This window comes from Opisthorchis viverrini (assembly GCF_000715545.1).
Source record: "Opisthorchis viverrini unplaced genomic scaffold opera_v5_120, whole genome shotgun sequence".
Taxonomy (NCBI): Eukaryota; Metazoa; Platyhelminthes; class Trematoda; order Opisthorchiida; family Opisthorchiidae; genus Opisthorchis; species Opisthorchis viverrini.
This window is the reverse complement of record NW_008751779.1, coordinates 1,299,645-1,314,219: the sequence shown is the minus strand read 5'-3', so window position 1 is coordinate 1,314,219 and position 14,575 is coordinate 1,299,645. Positions and strand designations below refer to the sequence as shown.

The 14,575-nt window shown below is 46.2% G+C and overlaps 1 protein-coding gene across 1 annotated transcript; it reads left to right on the top strand.

The window, feature by feature from the left end:
* Positions 1-371: 371 nt before the first annotated feature.
* On the top strand, positions 372-14,256 carry T265_06127 (hypothetical protein; the record flags this gene model as incomplete). Its single annotated transcript, XM_009171313.1, has 3 exons — positions 372-402; positions 10,297-10,617; positions 12,789-14,256. 2 exons carry the CDS (start codon positions 10,305-10,307, stop codon positions 13,811-13,813), a joined length of 1,338 nt encoding a protein of 445 aa, XP_009169577.1.
* Between the last annotated feature and the right edge of the window lie 319 nt (positions 14,257-14,575).

Here is a 14,575-nt window from a genome sequence, read left to right as displayed (position 1 = left end):
GACCGGATAGTCTTTCCTCAGTAGCTTAGCAAGGATGGGTTTGTCGAGGCAGTTAGCGTCCGGGAAAGCGAGAATTTTATGAAAAGGGCCCTTGAAAACGCTGTCTTTAGGGCAGCCTGACGCTACGCAGAGACATATGAGATAAGGATGGTCTACGGAAATTGACCCAATCAGCACCCGGAAATAGCACGGCCCGCCCAGAATTTGGTCGTCCTCCCAGTTAGTTTGATCGATTGGCCTTACCCATTGAAATCTGATTGGCCAAGAGTTATCGCTGTGAGGGCAGACAGCAACGCTACGCGTATTTTGATTGGTTAATGATAGAAGGTAACACAGTGACATTCGCAGCGAGCGCACTCGCCGTCCAGGTTCGGCGTTCTCGCCGTCTCGGTTTACGTCCAGGTAAGTGGTCGATCCACGTGCAGCGCCTGAACTCAGATTTTTTCGCACCTAATTACGGAACATAGCCCCTGAAGTTTTACTTCAATCCTCTTTGTGTTCTTTTGTTTACCAAACGAGGAGAGGATATTGACTTTTGCAACACAGTCATGGTACAGTTATGATTGAGTATCCAGAAAGCACTACTGCTGCTTCAGCCACGTTCTAATTATGATCCTTATGGACGAAATGCGTTCAAGTTTGCGAACACATGGCTGACCTTGTACATTGTTTTTGACTGCCTCATTCCCCTGCAACTGCTTTCAACAGAGCTGTGCAGGCAAACACACAAAGAGGTGCGTTACTGAGCTGTAAGACACCACACCAATGCAGAAGGGATCTAGCATACGTGTAAGAGCGGATCCGTGTTTCGTTTTATTGAGTTCCAACATTAAAGGCAGCCAGGCTGATCGGCTTCTGTAGTCTGAAAATTTGATTCTGGATTTCAGACAGTAACCACAGGCGGGTATGCATATTATGTCGCTAAGGGTGACTCAAAGTGAACATAGTTGTCATCCTTAGTGATAGTTGACAGTAGGCACAATGTCAGGACGGCAGTATGGGGAGAGAAAACACCTGAAAGGGTAATAAGGGTGGCACCGTCCGTAGCATGTTCTTGTTCACCTGCTCCGTATATGCAACAGGTAAAGCGCTCCTGCTGATAGCACCGGTGTGCCTCGCTACGGCAAGATACTGTTTTCGCATACTACAAAAACTACAGAACAGCTTGCAGTGGGCGCCTCTGCCCGACGCACGAGACAAGGTATTCTTGTTTGAATGCTATGTTGACTACTGTTTAAAATGACCTGAAGCCCAGGTTTAATCTGTGACAGTTTCGGATGCACAAGGCGAGCAGATCTACGTACCAGGTGCCAAACCTTCGTCCCTTAACGATGCCGTCAGTTTTTGTCTATCACACCTTAGTGGGCGTCTAGACGGGCGAAGCGTAATTACGATGCCGTCAGTTTTTGTCTATCACGCCTTAGTGGGCGTCTAGACGGGCGAAGCGTTCAGGAAAATGCTTGGTTTGCCAAGTGCTGTCGAAACCTCTGTTTCGTCTTTCTCGTGAGGGTTGACACAAGTTTGAACTATAAGCAGGTGCGTATAGCGACTCAACCTGATAAACCAGAGAAAACGGTCGGTAAATCATGGCGGCGCAAATTTGCGGGTGGTGCATGGTGACTGAATCGTTAAACGGCTGACCACACGATCACCAAACCCGATTTGAAATGTGTAGAGTAGCATCCGAAGGGTTAACGGCAAATTATTGCGAGTTTGTGGCTTAGGTACATTCACCTGATGAGCAAAGCGAGTGACTCCAACGAACGAATGATACGGTGGGCGTTCAGCTGTAGCACCCCTTTCGGTGCCTAGCTGCCATGCCACCCGAAGGGAGCACGAGGGCTGGGATACTGTCAGGTTGCCCAAGCCTAGACAGGGGAAGTCGAGTGGTGGAGGTCAGATTCGAACCGCGGACCTTCCGGTGAGTAAATCCTCGCTCTAACCACTTGGGCCATCTCTCCCAAGTGTACATGAAAAAAAGGTTACCGGGATTTGTTGTCTAAACCTATAGTGAAAAATGGAGTCGGCATGGAGCTTGCGTTGCTCGCAAGTGGTAACATGCATTCCGCTATCTCTACCCGGGCCTGGATGGTCACGTCGTTGACTATCCAAGCATAGATTGCGTTGTGACGAATCATGTTCGTGTTATATGGTAGTGATGCTATGTTACGCGGCTTGCAGTCATAGCCAAGGTAGAGGGTGTGATGAACCGATCCCCCATCACTCATAAGTTACAAGAATATCTGGACTTGACCCTTGGTCGCGAAAAACTCCAGGAATTACGGCCAACGCAGTGGGTCAGTCTTAGTTGGTTGGCGAAGGTAATGAGTCGGAGCTCTCCGACGTGAGCTGCTTGAAAAGTATATTCCAACAGTGGTATTATGCAACCGCGCTTTTGAATACGCTACATGGGTTTAGAGCAACAGACGAAAATAGGATTTTGTTGACAGTACCTCTAAATTAAGCCACAAAGTTCTTATCAAGCGATGCATCCTCAGGGCGATGTCTGTCGCAGTGATTTATGCATTGAATTCTCATATAATATAGAACCCATTCAGAGAACTAGTAAGTCCTTCACGTGTCATCAGTACGTGCTAGAGTGCCCTTTGGGCTACTACCAAAGAATATCAGCTGGATTCAGATACAACATTTGGCTGGAAATATTCCGGATTTCCAAACGCGGTATAATAATTGGTAAAGCTGGTCTAGCAGAAATGTGTGTGCGTGTAGATTTCAACACTTATGACGTCTCTTCCAAAGGAACGTTTGCTTTCTAAAGCTACTGATGCTAAACTTAATCAGCAATTATAACGACCGGTGCAGTCGATTCTCCACGGAAATTTAGGCGACGTGTGGTGTCTGGGCTGTGGAACGATTGGCTGCAGTGGTCTATTCATCTGGGTTTTTTCCCGTCATGGTCTGGAATAAATCCATCACCCAATTTTTTAGCAGATGCCGCGGCCTGGGATGTTTTCCTGAAGGACTGTATCAAGCAGGACAGCTTTCCAATTTCACCGTTGTTTATAGGAGTTTTTATATTTTCCACGTTCCTCTCAGTAGTTGTTATAATCACAATTCGGTCTCTTGCGGAGGCGTGTGCGTGTGTGACAAACTGAGTTAGGACAATCTGTTGGACAGCAGTACTCAACTTGGGTCACCGGATATTGAACAGTCCGCTTTTCCGAAACGTTCACCAACTTGGTGCTAGCGTCATTAGCTATTGTCCGATGGTGGTCATTGTTCCCGAGTAAACGAATGCTAAGGTGCTTCGGGTGCGTTCGTTGTCATGTTTTTAATCTTGAATGGGCAGGCACGTTATCTAACCATCCCCAGCCATCTACTTCTGCCCCTGAATACAATCGGCAGTCCTCTGAAGAAATTCAGCGGCACTGTGGTTGGTTTTAATCAAGTTATTGAGTTGCTTTCCGGATGAATGATCGTTTGAGTGTTGGGAGCACGCATTGGAGATGAAAGCAAAAAAAAGAAAGCGTTCAGCTGTAGCACCCTTCCGATGCCTAGCTGCCATGCCACCCGAAGGAAGCACGAGAGCTGGGATACTGTCAGGTTGTCCAAGCCTGGACAGAGGAAGTCGAGAGGCGGTGGTCGGATTCGAACCACGGACCTTCCGATCAGTAAATTCGCGCTCTAACCACTTGGGCCAGCTCGCAGGTTCGAACCACGACCTTCCGATCAGTAAATTCGCGCTCTAACCACTTGGGCCAGCTCGCAGGTCCGGTTTGTGAAAACGAAGTTTAGTAGGATGTTCGCTGTTCCCACATCGTATGATGCGGGGCCTCCAGGAATGTGGTATGTAATATCCTGAGTTGGATCATCCCGAACTCTTGGATCATCGGCTATCATCAGGATATCGCGTCTCCGCACGTGGTTCATGACAGTCTGTATCTGGTCATGTAATTTATCTTTGGATGTTTGATCAGATGGCGGCGATGCTCAACTGGTGGCGAACTAGCAAGATTTCCGGAGAGGTAGGTGTCCGGGCTGCTGAGCCCCGATTGGATGGTCGTTTTGGATTGGACACGAGGTGCAGGGACCGCTGCTTTTCATCACCCTTTTCAGGTCTACGCAAAACACGCACACATCACTTTGCCATCGAGAACCTAGTGGACTCGGAAGTCAAACGAGACCATCAGAACTGGCTTCTCAAACGCCCACTGGATGGTCCGATGTCGGGTATCAACAGCCAATGGGGAAAAAGATCCAAAGCACTACTGAAAGCTGGATTCCCTGTTTCCGGTACATCCCAGCCAACCTTATCCAAGCATTTGGTTGCTGATAGAATCATGTCTCTGCTAGAGGCCCGGCGACAGATTCCCCGTGGATGAAACCACAACTTTACCCGTCGGATTATACGCTACCAGTTGGAACTGAGTGTCCGAAAGGCCGAAGAAATTAAAGATGCAAAAAATGCTGGGAACGTCTGCAAGCTGTTCCACTTGATTTGTTAGACTGGTCATCCGAAGTCTTATCAGTGAAATTATTAGGGAACAAAATGTCCCCCTGACATCCAGCAAAACTGAACTTTTGGACCGGTGTGCACAGTACTTCGAACAGCAGTTCAGTCGGTCACCTGCTACCTCCGATCTGGACTGCCGGTCTTCAACAGAAATGTGGACTGTGAATATAAAAGTAGCCTTCAACCTCTACTCAAGGGTTATCATGCTGGTGGTCGTGACGACCTTCCATGTGCTCTGCTCAACGATGGCGGTGGTCTTCGCAACCAGCGCCTATTCGGGACTATCTAGGAAAAAGAGACCTCCCGAGACAACTGCGGTGAATCCGTTTTCAAAAAGGATACTTCCACCGAACGTGGCAACCACAGAAGTGTTAATTTGACCCCTGCTGTAACAAAACTTCTAGCGTCGCTGATTTTTCATCTTTTTACGGTGGCACGCGAAACCTTGACCAATTAGCATCAAGTGGGATTTAGTCGGGGTAGAGGCTGTGTTAACCACACCTTCACATTCCGTCGGGTGTTGGAGCAACACCACATGTACATACGACCTACGATCTCGGTGTTCCTCGACTTCAAGTGTGTATTCGATTCTATCGATCGGTCAGTGCTGTTGACTACGCTTAATCAACGTGGTATGCTCCCAAACTTTGTGCTCCATATATTCACATACTTTTTGACGTGAGAGTGTATGATAAGCTTTCCAAAAGCTTCCTTGCAAAGAGCGATGTCCGACAAGGATGTCCGCCCTCTCCATTCTCGTTGAACTTTGCCATTGATGAAATAATGTGGCGAACGCTGGAAGGCCATCAAGACCCCAGTGGTCAAATTTTTGCTGGTGAGAACCTTGTGAATCTGGAATACGCCTCATCTTTGAAAATCAAGGCAAAGCACAAGCCCTGTTGCTGGTGAGAACCTTGTGAACCTTTGAAAATCAAGGCAAAGCACAAGCCCTGTTGAGTAGACTGACCACTGTCATACCATTTTTCGGCATGCGCTTTGCACCTTCTGAGTGCAGAGTCATGCTTTACAATGTAGTCTCTGAACATACCCTTTACAATTCAAGGCCAACATCCATTGTACAACTGAGCACGCTTTTTGATTATCTCCGAACCGATTCGCTGTCACCATTTTACACGAGTTGAGGGTGAGATGGCTCAACTGGTTAGATCGCGAATCTACTGACCGGAAGGTCCGTGGTTCGAACCAGACTTCTGTCTCTCTACTTCCTCTGTCTAGACTTAAGTAACCTGGCAGTATCCCAGCCATCGTGCTTTTACAAAGAGTGATGCCGACAAGGACGTCCACTTCCTCCATTCTGGTGAGATCCACAAGGTCCTCACCAGAAACAATTTGACCTTCCAGCGTTCGCTTCATTATTTCATTACTTCGGGGTGAGATGGCGAGATGGCCCAAGTGGTTAGAGCGCGAATTTTCTAACCAGAAGGTCTGCGGTTCGAATCCGGCCTCCGCCTCTCGACTCCCCCTGTCTAGGCTTGGGCAACCTGACAGTATCCCAGCTCTCGTGCTTCCTTCCGGTGGCATGGCAGCTAGGCACCGAAAGAGGTGCTACAGCTGGACGCTTGTGGATCTGGATCTTTGAGGACCTGACAGTATCCCAACTCTCATGACTCGTTCGGGTGGCATGGCACCTAGGTACCAAAAGGGTGTTAGAATTAGAAGATCTCACAGGAACGGCGGTTCTGAGACAACGTTTATTGAAGAAGTGAAGAGTCCTCGATTACGTTGCTTGCAGGGGCCAGGCATACAGCAAAACCCAAAATACGTCTTTTGAGATTCAGGAATACATTGGCTTGCTATCAGTTTGGCCATCGCGGCCTTCAGAGCCTCTGAGATTTGTGAATTGACATGTCACAATACAGTTGGAGCTTACACAACCTCCACGATGCGTAAAACACTCCACAACATTGAGTATCTCTCCTACGGTTGTAAGTGGCGTGGTAGATAACCGCAAGTGCAAGGGTATGAACTCACACTGTGAGTGCAAAGCGCATACCAAGGGAGGAGATGACTTTGTTTTGTTCATCCAAAGACAGCTCTGCCTTCCGAGAAATACACTAATTTGTAAATCAACTTGGTTTTCACGAGAGACTCAACTGAATCTCTCGTTTATGATATTCTACAACTGAATGTGCTACACACAGGCCGCCTCATGATTCAGTTGGCACGATATTCGAGATATCGCAGTATATTTTCATAAAAGAAACTACTCACAAGGTGGCTGAAAACTCTTAGGTAGCCCACGAACGGTTTCGCCCTTCTTGGGGCTCATCAGGTAGGCGCAGTTCCTGAGTTTCCGTCAACCTAATGTTCTACTTGAACCCAAATTGAACTGTTTTCGAGAAAACCAAATTGATTTACAAATGGGTCTATTTCTCGAAAACAGTCCAGTTTGGGTTCAAGTAGAACAAGGTCGACGGAAACTCGAGCTTTGCCTTCTTGTCGAAGACGGGAACGATGTCTGCATATCCCAGATCGACATGGTTTTCGTCACCAGTTATTTGAACATCAGGGTTTTGATGGCTTTTTAGCGTTCTTTAATATTTCATCGACCAAAAAATTGAATAGGAGTGGAAAAAGTAGGACTCCTTGCTGGGCCACTTTTTGTACGGAAGCTTTTGGAGAGCTTCCCCTACACTCACGCTGTTGGAGGACACCATGTGACCAGACAGTTTTTGCGGTAGTTAGTATGGACTGGCCTCTGGATCACCAGAAATGTGCAGCCGGAAGGGGGTGGAGAGCTATGGGGAAGTTAGCTGAACCACTGCGCTTGCATCTTAAATTATGCATGCGGATACACAGCATATCGGTGTCGAGCGATTCCATTGTGAGAGCAAGAGCCGATTTATGCTTGCTTCAAAGTGCGATCATTAGAAAGGGCCACAGAAACCGGCCGTTGAGGCTTGAAGATTGATTTTGAGCTGCCTGGAGCTGTCGACGCTGGTTGATCCACAAATGGTGCAGCCAAGGCCGGTAGAAGACGAATGGCCTCGTCAGTCTCAACGGATGGGCCTACAAGGCTGGTATTAATAGTGGGGTACGGGAGGGGGGATGACAAATGTCCCAATAAGTGATTTGACTGGGAGGTTTTCATTCAGACGCATCGTTGCTTTTTGACAAATGTCCAATAAGTGATTTGACTGGGAGGTTTTCATTCAGACGCATCGTTGCTTTTTGGTGAAAAGATATTTTGGGTCGAAAGTGCTGGGCATTTTTGGTGTAGATATTATCAGATGGAAGGTAGGAGGCTAATGGTATTAGGTGAGTTAGTGTGCAAAACCCTTCCGTGAAACACAAGCGACGATCTACTACGTAGTTTTTGAATCGCACATATGTTTAGCATCGTTGAGGCTTTGTTTTGTGGCAGGAAGAAGACGGAAGTCGAATGTTGCAGTAGTTGAATGGTAAACTTGTATGATCAGATTGGTTGTTTATCTTAATTCTGTGTGTTTGATTTGAAAACCGGCAACCCAGCCCAACATCTCAGGGTGGCGAATCACACGAAGCTCCTGTAGGTTCGGGAAGTGGTGTCTGTCTACTAGTATAGGAATATTATTTTTCCCCCCCCCCCTGACCTGACAAAGTCTTTCTGCATAGTATGGTATTTTTGGATCAAATGTGGATAGATATTCTCGCAACCATTGTTCGTCAGGATCCGACTCGTTTGCTACCTGAACTAAAGTCGTATTGATCATGCTGTCGACTGGCTCGTTGCCGCGAGGATCATGCATCCTGTGAATGGCACCAGTGAACTGTCCACATGATGGTGTCTGTCATACGAAACAGGGGAGTCTGAATCCTGCATGTTCGTGGCTCGAATGAACGCGAATCTTTAGGATGGATGACATGCCAACCGAAACGGCCCATCATGTTCAGACGGAACACTGGACTTTACTTTGTTGGGAGAATCCAGGATTAAGCTTCATGTCATTCGATAATCTACGAGCCACTGTGTAACTAGTGTGAAAAAAACTTGGGTACCTAACTAGGTGCCGATTTATGGAAACAAATGCCTCACGCAGAAACGACGATATATAACAATCAGCGGGATGGCCCAAGTCGTTAGAGCACGAATTCACTGACCGGAAGGTCCATGGTTCGAACCCGACCCCTGCCTCTCGACTTCCCCTGTTTAGGCTTGGGTAACCTGGCAGTATCCCACCCCTCGTGCTTCCTTCGGGTAGCATGACAGCTAGGTACCGGGAGGTGTTACAGCTGAGGGATTTTTTCAGAAGAGTTTGGTTTCTGCCCTATTCTCAGTTGACTCGCTTGATCCATACATGAAAAAATTATCGCTAGCGCTCGGTCAACCGTTTATTTTGTATTTTTACCCTGTTTGCTTAACGTTATAGCTCAGGTCGATAGTTTCTTCTTTTAATTTCTTCGAAAATGGAAACTGGAAGAGATCATAGTTGACACTTCTCCACATAATCACAGTAAGATGCCACTCTTTTATGAAACTTAACGGATTGGTAAAAGGCTCGCGAAGGACCTTTTTACATCCATTAAAGATTGCTCTCAGAGCATAACATTTTGTACATGGTTAATTTTTATTACCATGAAGTAACGCTCTTCACTGTATGAGGGACGATCCACTTCGTGTCCGACGGTGAAGCTGGAGTAATATCTGTCGGAGCGCTACAGTTAGTCGTGATGATTTGACAAGTCTCCGAGTCATCTTTAACCAATGGGTTGATCAACCGCCTTCTTTAAGTCTAAGATGCGCTTTGGGAACCGTTGTCTGATAGGATGTGACTGGAGGCTGGTGATGAAAGCACCAACTAGTTTTCGTCGGCTTTTGCTGTCTGAAAAGCACGATAACGAACAGGAGTTAACGAAAAAAAGAGAATCAGTCATGGTTTTTCCAGGTTCTTGTTTGTCAGTGGTCAACAAACGTGGCGTAAACATTAACTGTCTTAAGTCTGGAAATAGCGTCTTCATAAAATTCACACTTTGATGTGAGTTGATAGACTAAATGTGATACGTAATGGACTGAACAGTCAATTATATGGTGGTCAGCTAGCAACATAATTTAAGCGTTGAAAGTACAAAACCAATCATCCCATTGCTAGGCAGCGGGACCATCGTAGGAACATTGTGAACGGAGAGACTGTTCTATTTCCGATAATTGTCGAGATGAGTGACTTGTTGTGACCTGGAAATACAGTTGGGTGCAACAGACCTCACGTGGAGTCACAAAACTAAACCCTCGGAGAGCAAGCTTCAATCATCTCGGGTATCGATTACAGAGGCTGAAATAGGGAACTGCTATAATGTGCGGGGTGTGTGAAATTTATGGGATGGGAAATGTGGTGGTAATACAACAGTAGGCTTAACTCGTAGCCATGCAGAAATCATGTGCAGGTCTCTGAAGCCTTTTAGTGCACCTAGGACACAGTGCTGTACCATAAAGTATCGGAACATGACCACAACGACAGTCTTGCTTGATGTCCAAGTGTAGTAAGTGCCAATCCATATGTTGCGAATATCTCAATGCTGACGTTACCTCTCTCACTGTACTGAGCTATCTATAGTCTGGACAGTGCGACTACTGTGAATATTTATTCAATTTTTCATTTTTTTTTCACTCATTTCATCTTCATTCGGACAGCACGTGCATAACCCTTCACTACCTTTAAAAGCAAATGCAGTGGTCTCTCTGTGTATTTTTTCTATTATGTCGGGGTACCCAGCTTCGCTCGGCTGATCGAACAATTTTACTCCCTTTCCGATGGTTTTTGTTATTAGAGGGAAGTAACTATGCTGGTAGTCGTACCAACAATGACACTTCGCTTGTATTTCAGCATTCACCATGGTGGCACTGGAATTCATCTCGCAGCTGGACAAACTGCGTTTCGTCGACTCTGTTGGCCTAGATGATTTTGCCGACCGCTGCTCATATTTGTTGTCTTTCGTCCTATTGATATTATGTTTCACCATTGTTACTCTGAAATCGTACGTGTTCGAACCACTCTCTTGCTACATACCCACTTCATTTTCCGGATCAAACCTCGGTCCCTATATCAACGCTTTCTGTTGGGTCAATGGTACGACCCCAATAAGTGTAGAAACCGATCGTTTGGATGATCAAACTTACTGGAACACTTTGGAGGACAAGAAACTAAGTAGGTTGATTTTGCGGCCCGTAGTGAATTCCTTTTCATGGTATGTAGTTTGAGCTGTCATTCCGGGATTCCTCATCAACTCTGAAGCCACATTCAGGCACATGGTCTCATGTACTATGTCTCCGTGACTTTCCTTTCGGAATAAGATGTGATGATTCGTCTCAAACTGAGACAGTTGTCAGTAAGCTTGGTCGACTAACCCCATGTTTATGTGTAGGTTGCTAGCTTGCACACCGGCCGGCTTACTGGTTGCTACTTGGCATGCTGGTACTCTTCCGTTATATTGTGCACAGGACGCAAATTCAGATCGATCTGTAGGTGTGCATAGTGGTATCTTTGTAATAAGTTGCGCACTTTCTGTTTGACAAACAACTGTTTACGGATTAACTTGGATTCACAGAGTTCGAGTTAAGGTCATAAACCGTGGCTGTCAAGTAAGCGATTCAGTTCCACATGCATCCAGCTCTGTTTGCCTCTGCTACGAGTCACCGGTTGGTGAACTGATAGATCAAGCGGTGTTGTTTATTTCTGGACTGCGCATTACATGGAGATATCAAAGATGAGTTTTCCTGATCTTATTTTATAACCAGGATGTTGAAAACATGTACAAGCTTCAGTTCTTCACGTGTATAATTTACCGTAGATCATTCCCATAGGAGAATCACTCAATCAGTCGCTACTTGGATCGGTCGTCTTATTTTTTCAGGAATCGACTTACCTGACGGTACAAGCATCCTCGTTGCCGGACAGTGGCCATCAGTATATATTTCCTAGGGAGGATATAGGGGGAACGTCCATTGTTTGTTTCACTTAGTTCCCACAGAGAAGTGTTCAATTTCCGTAGGCCAGTGTCCGCTATTTTCCGTTCTTTTTTTGGACTTTGAAGTCATTGTTATCCCACTTACTGTGCATAATATACCGAATAAACTAATCCTCGTATGGTTGTCATTCGACTTGAATTACGAGGATTGAGATACTTCCGAGTTTCCCATACCTAGACAAAAAGTAGGAAAGTCCGGGAACTGCCACGCGCCTGCACCTTTCAATTGTCTACATTTCTGCTTTGTTCTACTTTGCTTTGTGGCCATTTTCTCCTGGTGGAGGAGGAGTCGCTTCCGAGGATACTTCGAAGCATGATCAGAAGCTAGGTCCGAGCACAACGTTATTCACTTGTTGTTTCCGTTTTTTGATGTCGTGGACATGCAGATCCAGTGGTTCAATCTCCTGCGTAATTGCCGAGAGCCCAGTTTTCAACTGTCCTCCGGCGTGACAGCGCCATTTTAGTCACAGCAGTGGTTTCGGGGATTTCGGACAGTTCAGAGTCTAGTTTGCGGAAGACATGTGCTAACCAGTGTGGTTGACGTTGCTGGATCAGTTTGAAGGAGCGTAATATATTATAACAACGTTCTCTGGCAGTGTTATTTTCGATCCAGCGCATTATTTGCTGTGACCACCAGTGCTCAGCTACTTCTAACCCGCGAAGAAAATCAGTTCGGTGAGGCCAGGTCTCACAGGTAGATATGTGTATGTTAGGACGAGTTGGGTGGCAGCAGTGTATACACTTTTGAAGGTCCGTTGATTTCTGAGCCTTTTCTTAGAGCTTTGTGAGGTCTGCCTGGCGTTGTCGATACGGAAACGTATTTCTTGCCGTGGTTTGTCATTCAGGACGATGGTGGCAGCTAAATATTTGAAAAAGTTTGCTCGGTTCATCGGCTCTCCGTCGACGTCGAGCTGGCTTGACTGGACGTCCGTTCTTGTGGTGGAGTCTGTTCCTTTCGGAATTTATCTCCAATCCAAACACTGAAGCTTACTGGCTCGTACGATCAAGGGATATTTGCCGAGGACATGGAAGGGTTTACGAGTGTTCAATGGAAGTGGCTCGGAATAGGTCAATGTAATTTTTACTTGTAAAAATTAGCTTATCGCTTCCCGTAAAACGAACAACAACTAATTTCACAGAAGTGGATGAGTAAATAGTTTCTTATGGAGGAGTTTGCCTAATCGCATGGTGGATTGGTATCATACGTTATCCGCCACAGGCACATTCTGGTCACCGGGGTATTTCATCACCACGTATCTGTCAATTGTTTTGCTCTCACTCTTCATGGGTCAGCTAATTGTATTCTGTTGGTCTCAAACTATTCCATTCTTCCGTAATTCTAATTCCACAGATTATTATCAATGGGTATCGCTCGTTTTGGCTCTCCAAGCCATTCTGTGCTACGTGCCACGCCTGGTTTGGGAGACTATCACATTCAATCGTGTGGGAACCAATTTGGGTTTTCTGCTGGAATCCGCTCAGGCCGCCGCCAGGGAGAGCGGAAAAGAACGTGAGCAACGTGTTCAGTTCATAGCCAACGTGATGGATACGCTATTGTTCGCGCGCCGTGACCTGCGAAAACCGGATGATCACTCAGTCACTCATGGCACCATGTATACCTTAGCTCATGGAATTCGTGATCTTCTACCTAGAAAACGGCTGGGCACTGCACTGGCGAGTTACTATATGTTTGTTAAGTTCCTGTACTTGTTCAATGCCATTGGGCAACTATTACTGATGCAGCACTTTTTGGGCGCACGTGGGCGATACCAGCTGTTCGGTCTTAGCATCCTAAGCGATTTAGTCGCTGGACGCCAATGGAACGAGACGAGTGTGTTTCCTCGTGTCGGCTTCTGTCGCGTACCAATCAAATTAACAAGCACACCTATCCCTATGGTCACCGTACAGTGTACGCTACCAGTGAACATGCTAAACGAGAAGGTATACGTTTTCCTCTGGTTTTGGTTCGTGTTTGTTGCCTCTTTGGAGATCGTGAGTGTATTTGTGTGGATCTACCGTTTGGCAGCCCGCCAATCTCGTTTACGCCTTTTGGTCCGATACTTGAAGATTGCTGATGCCTACGATGAAGGCATGGATCCTCTTCTCACCCGTTTCGAAATGACCTTCCTTCGACTGGACGGCAGTTTCCTCTTGCAAATGATGCGTCTGAATGCAGGCAGTCTAGTAACCCAGGAGATCTTGCAAGCCATGCTCAAACGCTACACACAACAGGAGGAGTACGCGTTGGCCCAACAACGGAAGAAGGCGAAACCACAGTATACTGCCACAGATCATGTGGACCAGGATAAAGCCGCTTTGCTGTGTTCCTCTGAGTCCACCGATTGTGCCGTTACGAAGCGCTCCGAACCCATTTGACGTGTACGGTCTTGTAATCGTTTAAACTTTTACTTCACGCCCCTCATCGTTATTCTATAATACCTCCATTTTTTATCCTTATCCCGTATCCATGTGGGACGGATGGATTCGAATGTGCAACTCAGGGACATATTTTTTATCCACTGTACTTATCATTCACCTTTGTACTACTCCTTAGTGTTTTCTGATGCAATTATATCGGTGTGTATAAAAAATGAGCATGGTCGCGTGTTTTATCTCTGAATTGTTCTCCTACAAATTGGTAGCTCCTGTTGCCTTTCTCAAGACAGCTTTTGGATTGGCTTCAATTCTTCTGCTGTATTTTCTGACTAATGTATTCCTAAATGCTTGACAAACCGCATCAACGTGGCTCAAATTCTCCAAGCATATGACGTGGAATTCAGTGGATATTGTGTATCGATTCAACCGAATGTATGGCTATCATCCGCTGTCATGAGTGTGCTGCCATCCCCTATTGGGTGAAATTGTTAAACTTTGTCGCTTGAATAAGGCTGGTTCAGGGAGTCTACATAATCAGCTTAGGTGGTGCACATCAACGCATTTACTGTTTTTAATTGCTTTTCGCACTTAAATTTCCAGCCCACTAGTTCCTACCTCAGCATTGATGATTTTTTCTGTAGTGTACGCGCGTGTATGAGCGGTTCATTAAGCTCAGTTTTTCGACGCACGGCACTAGTATGGGTTGCCGCAGCGTTTAGCTGTTGATAGCGTGAAAGCGAGAGTGGAATTGGTCGAGGTAAA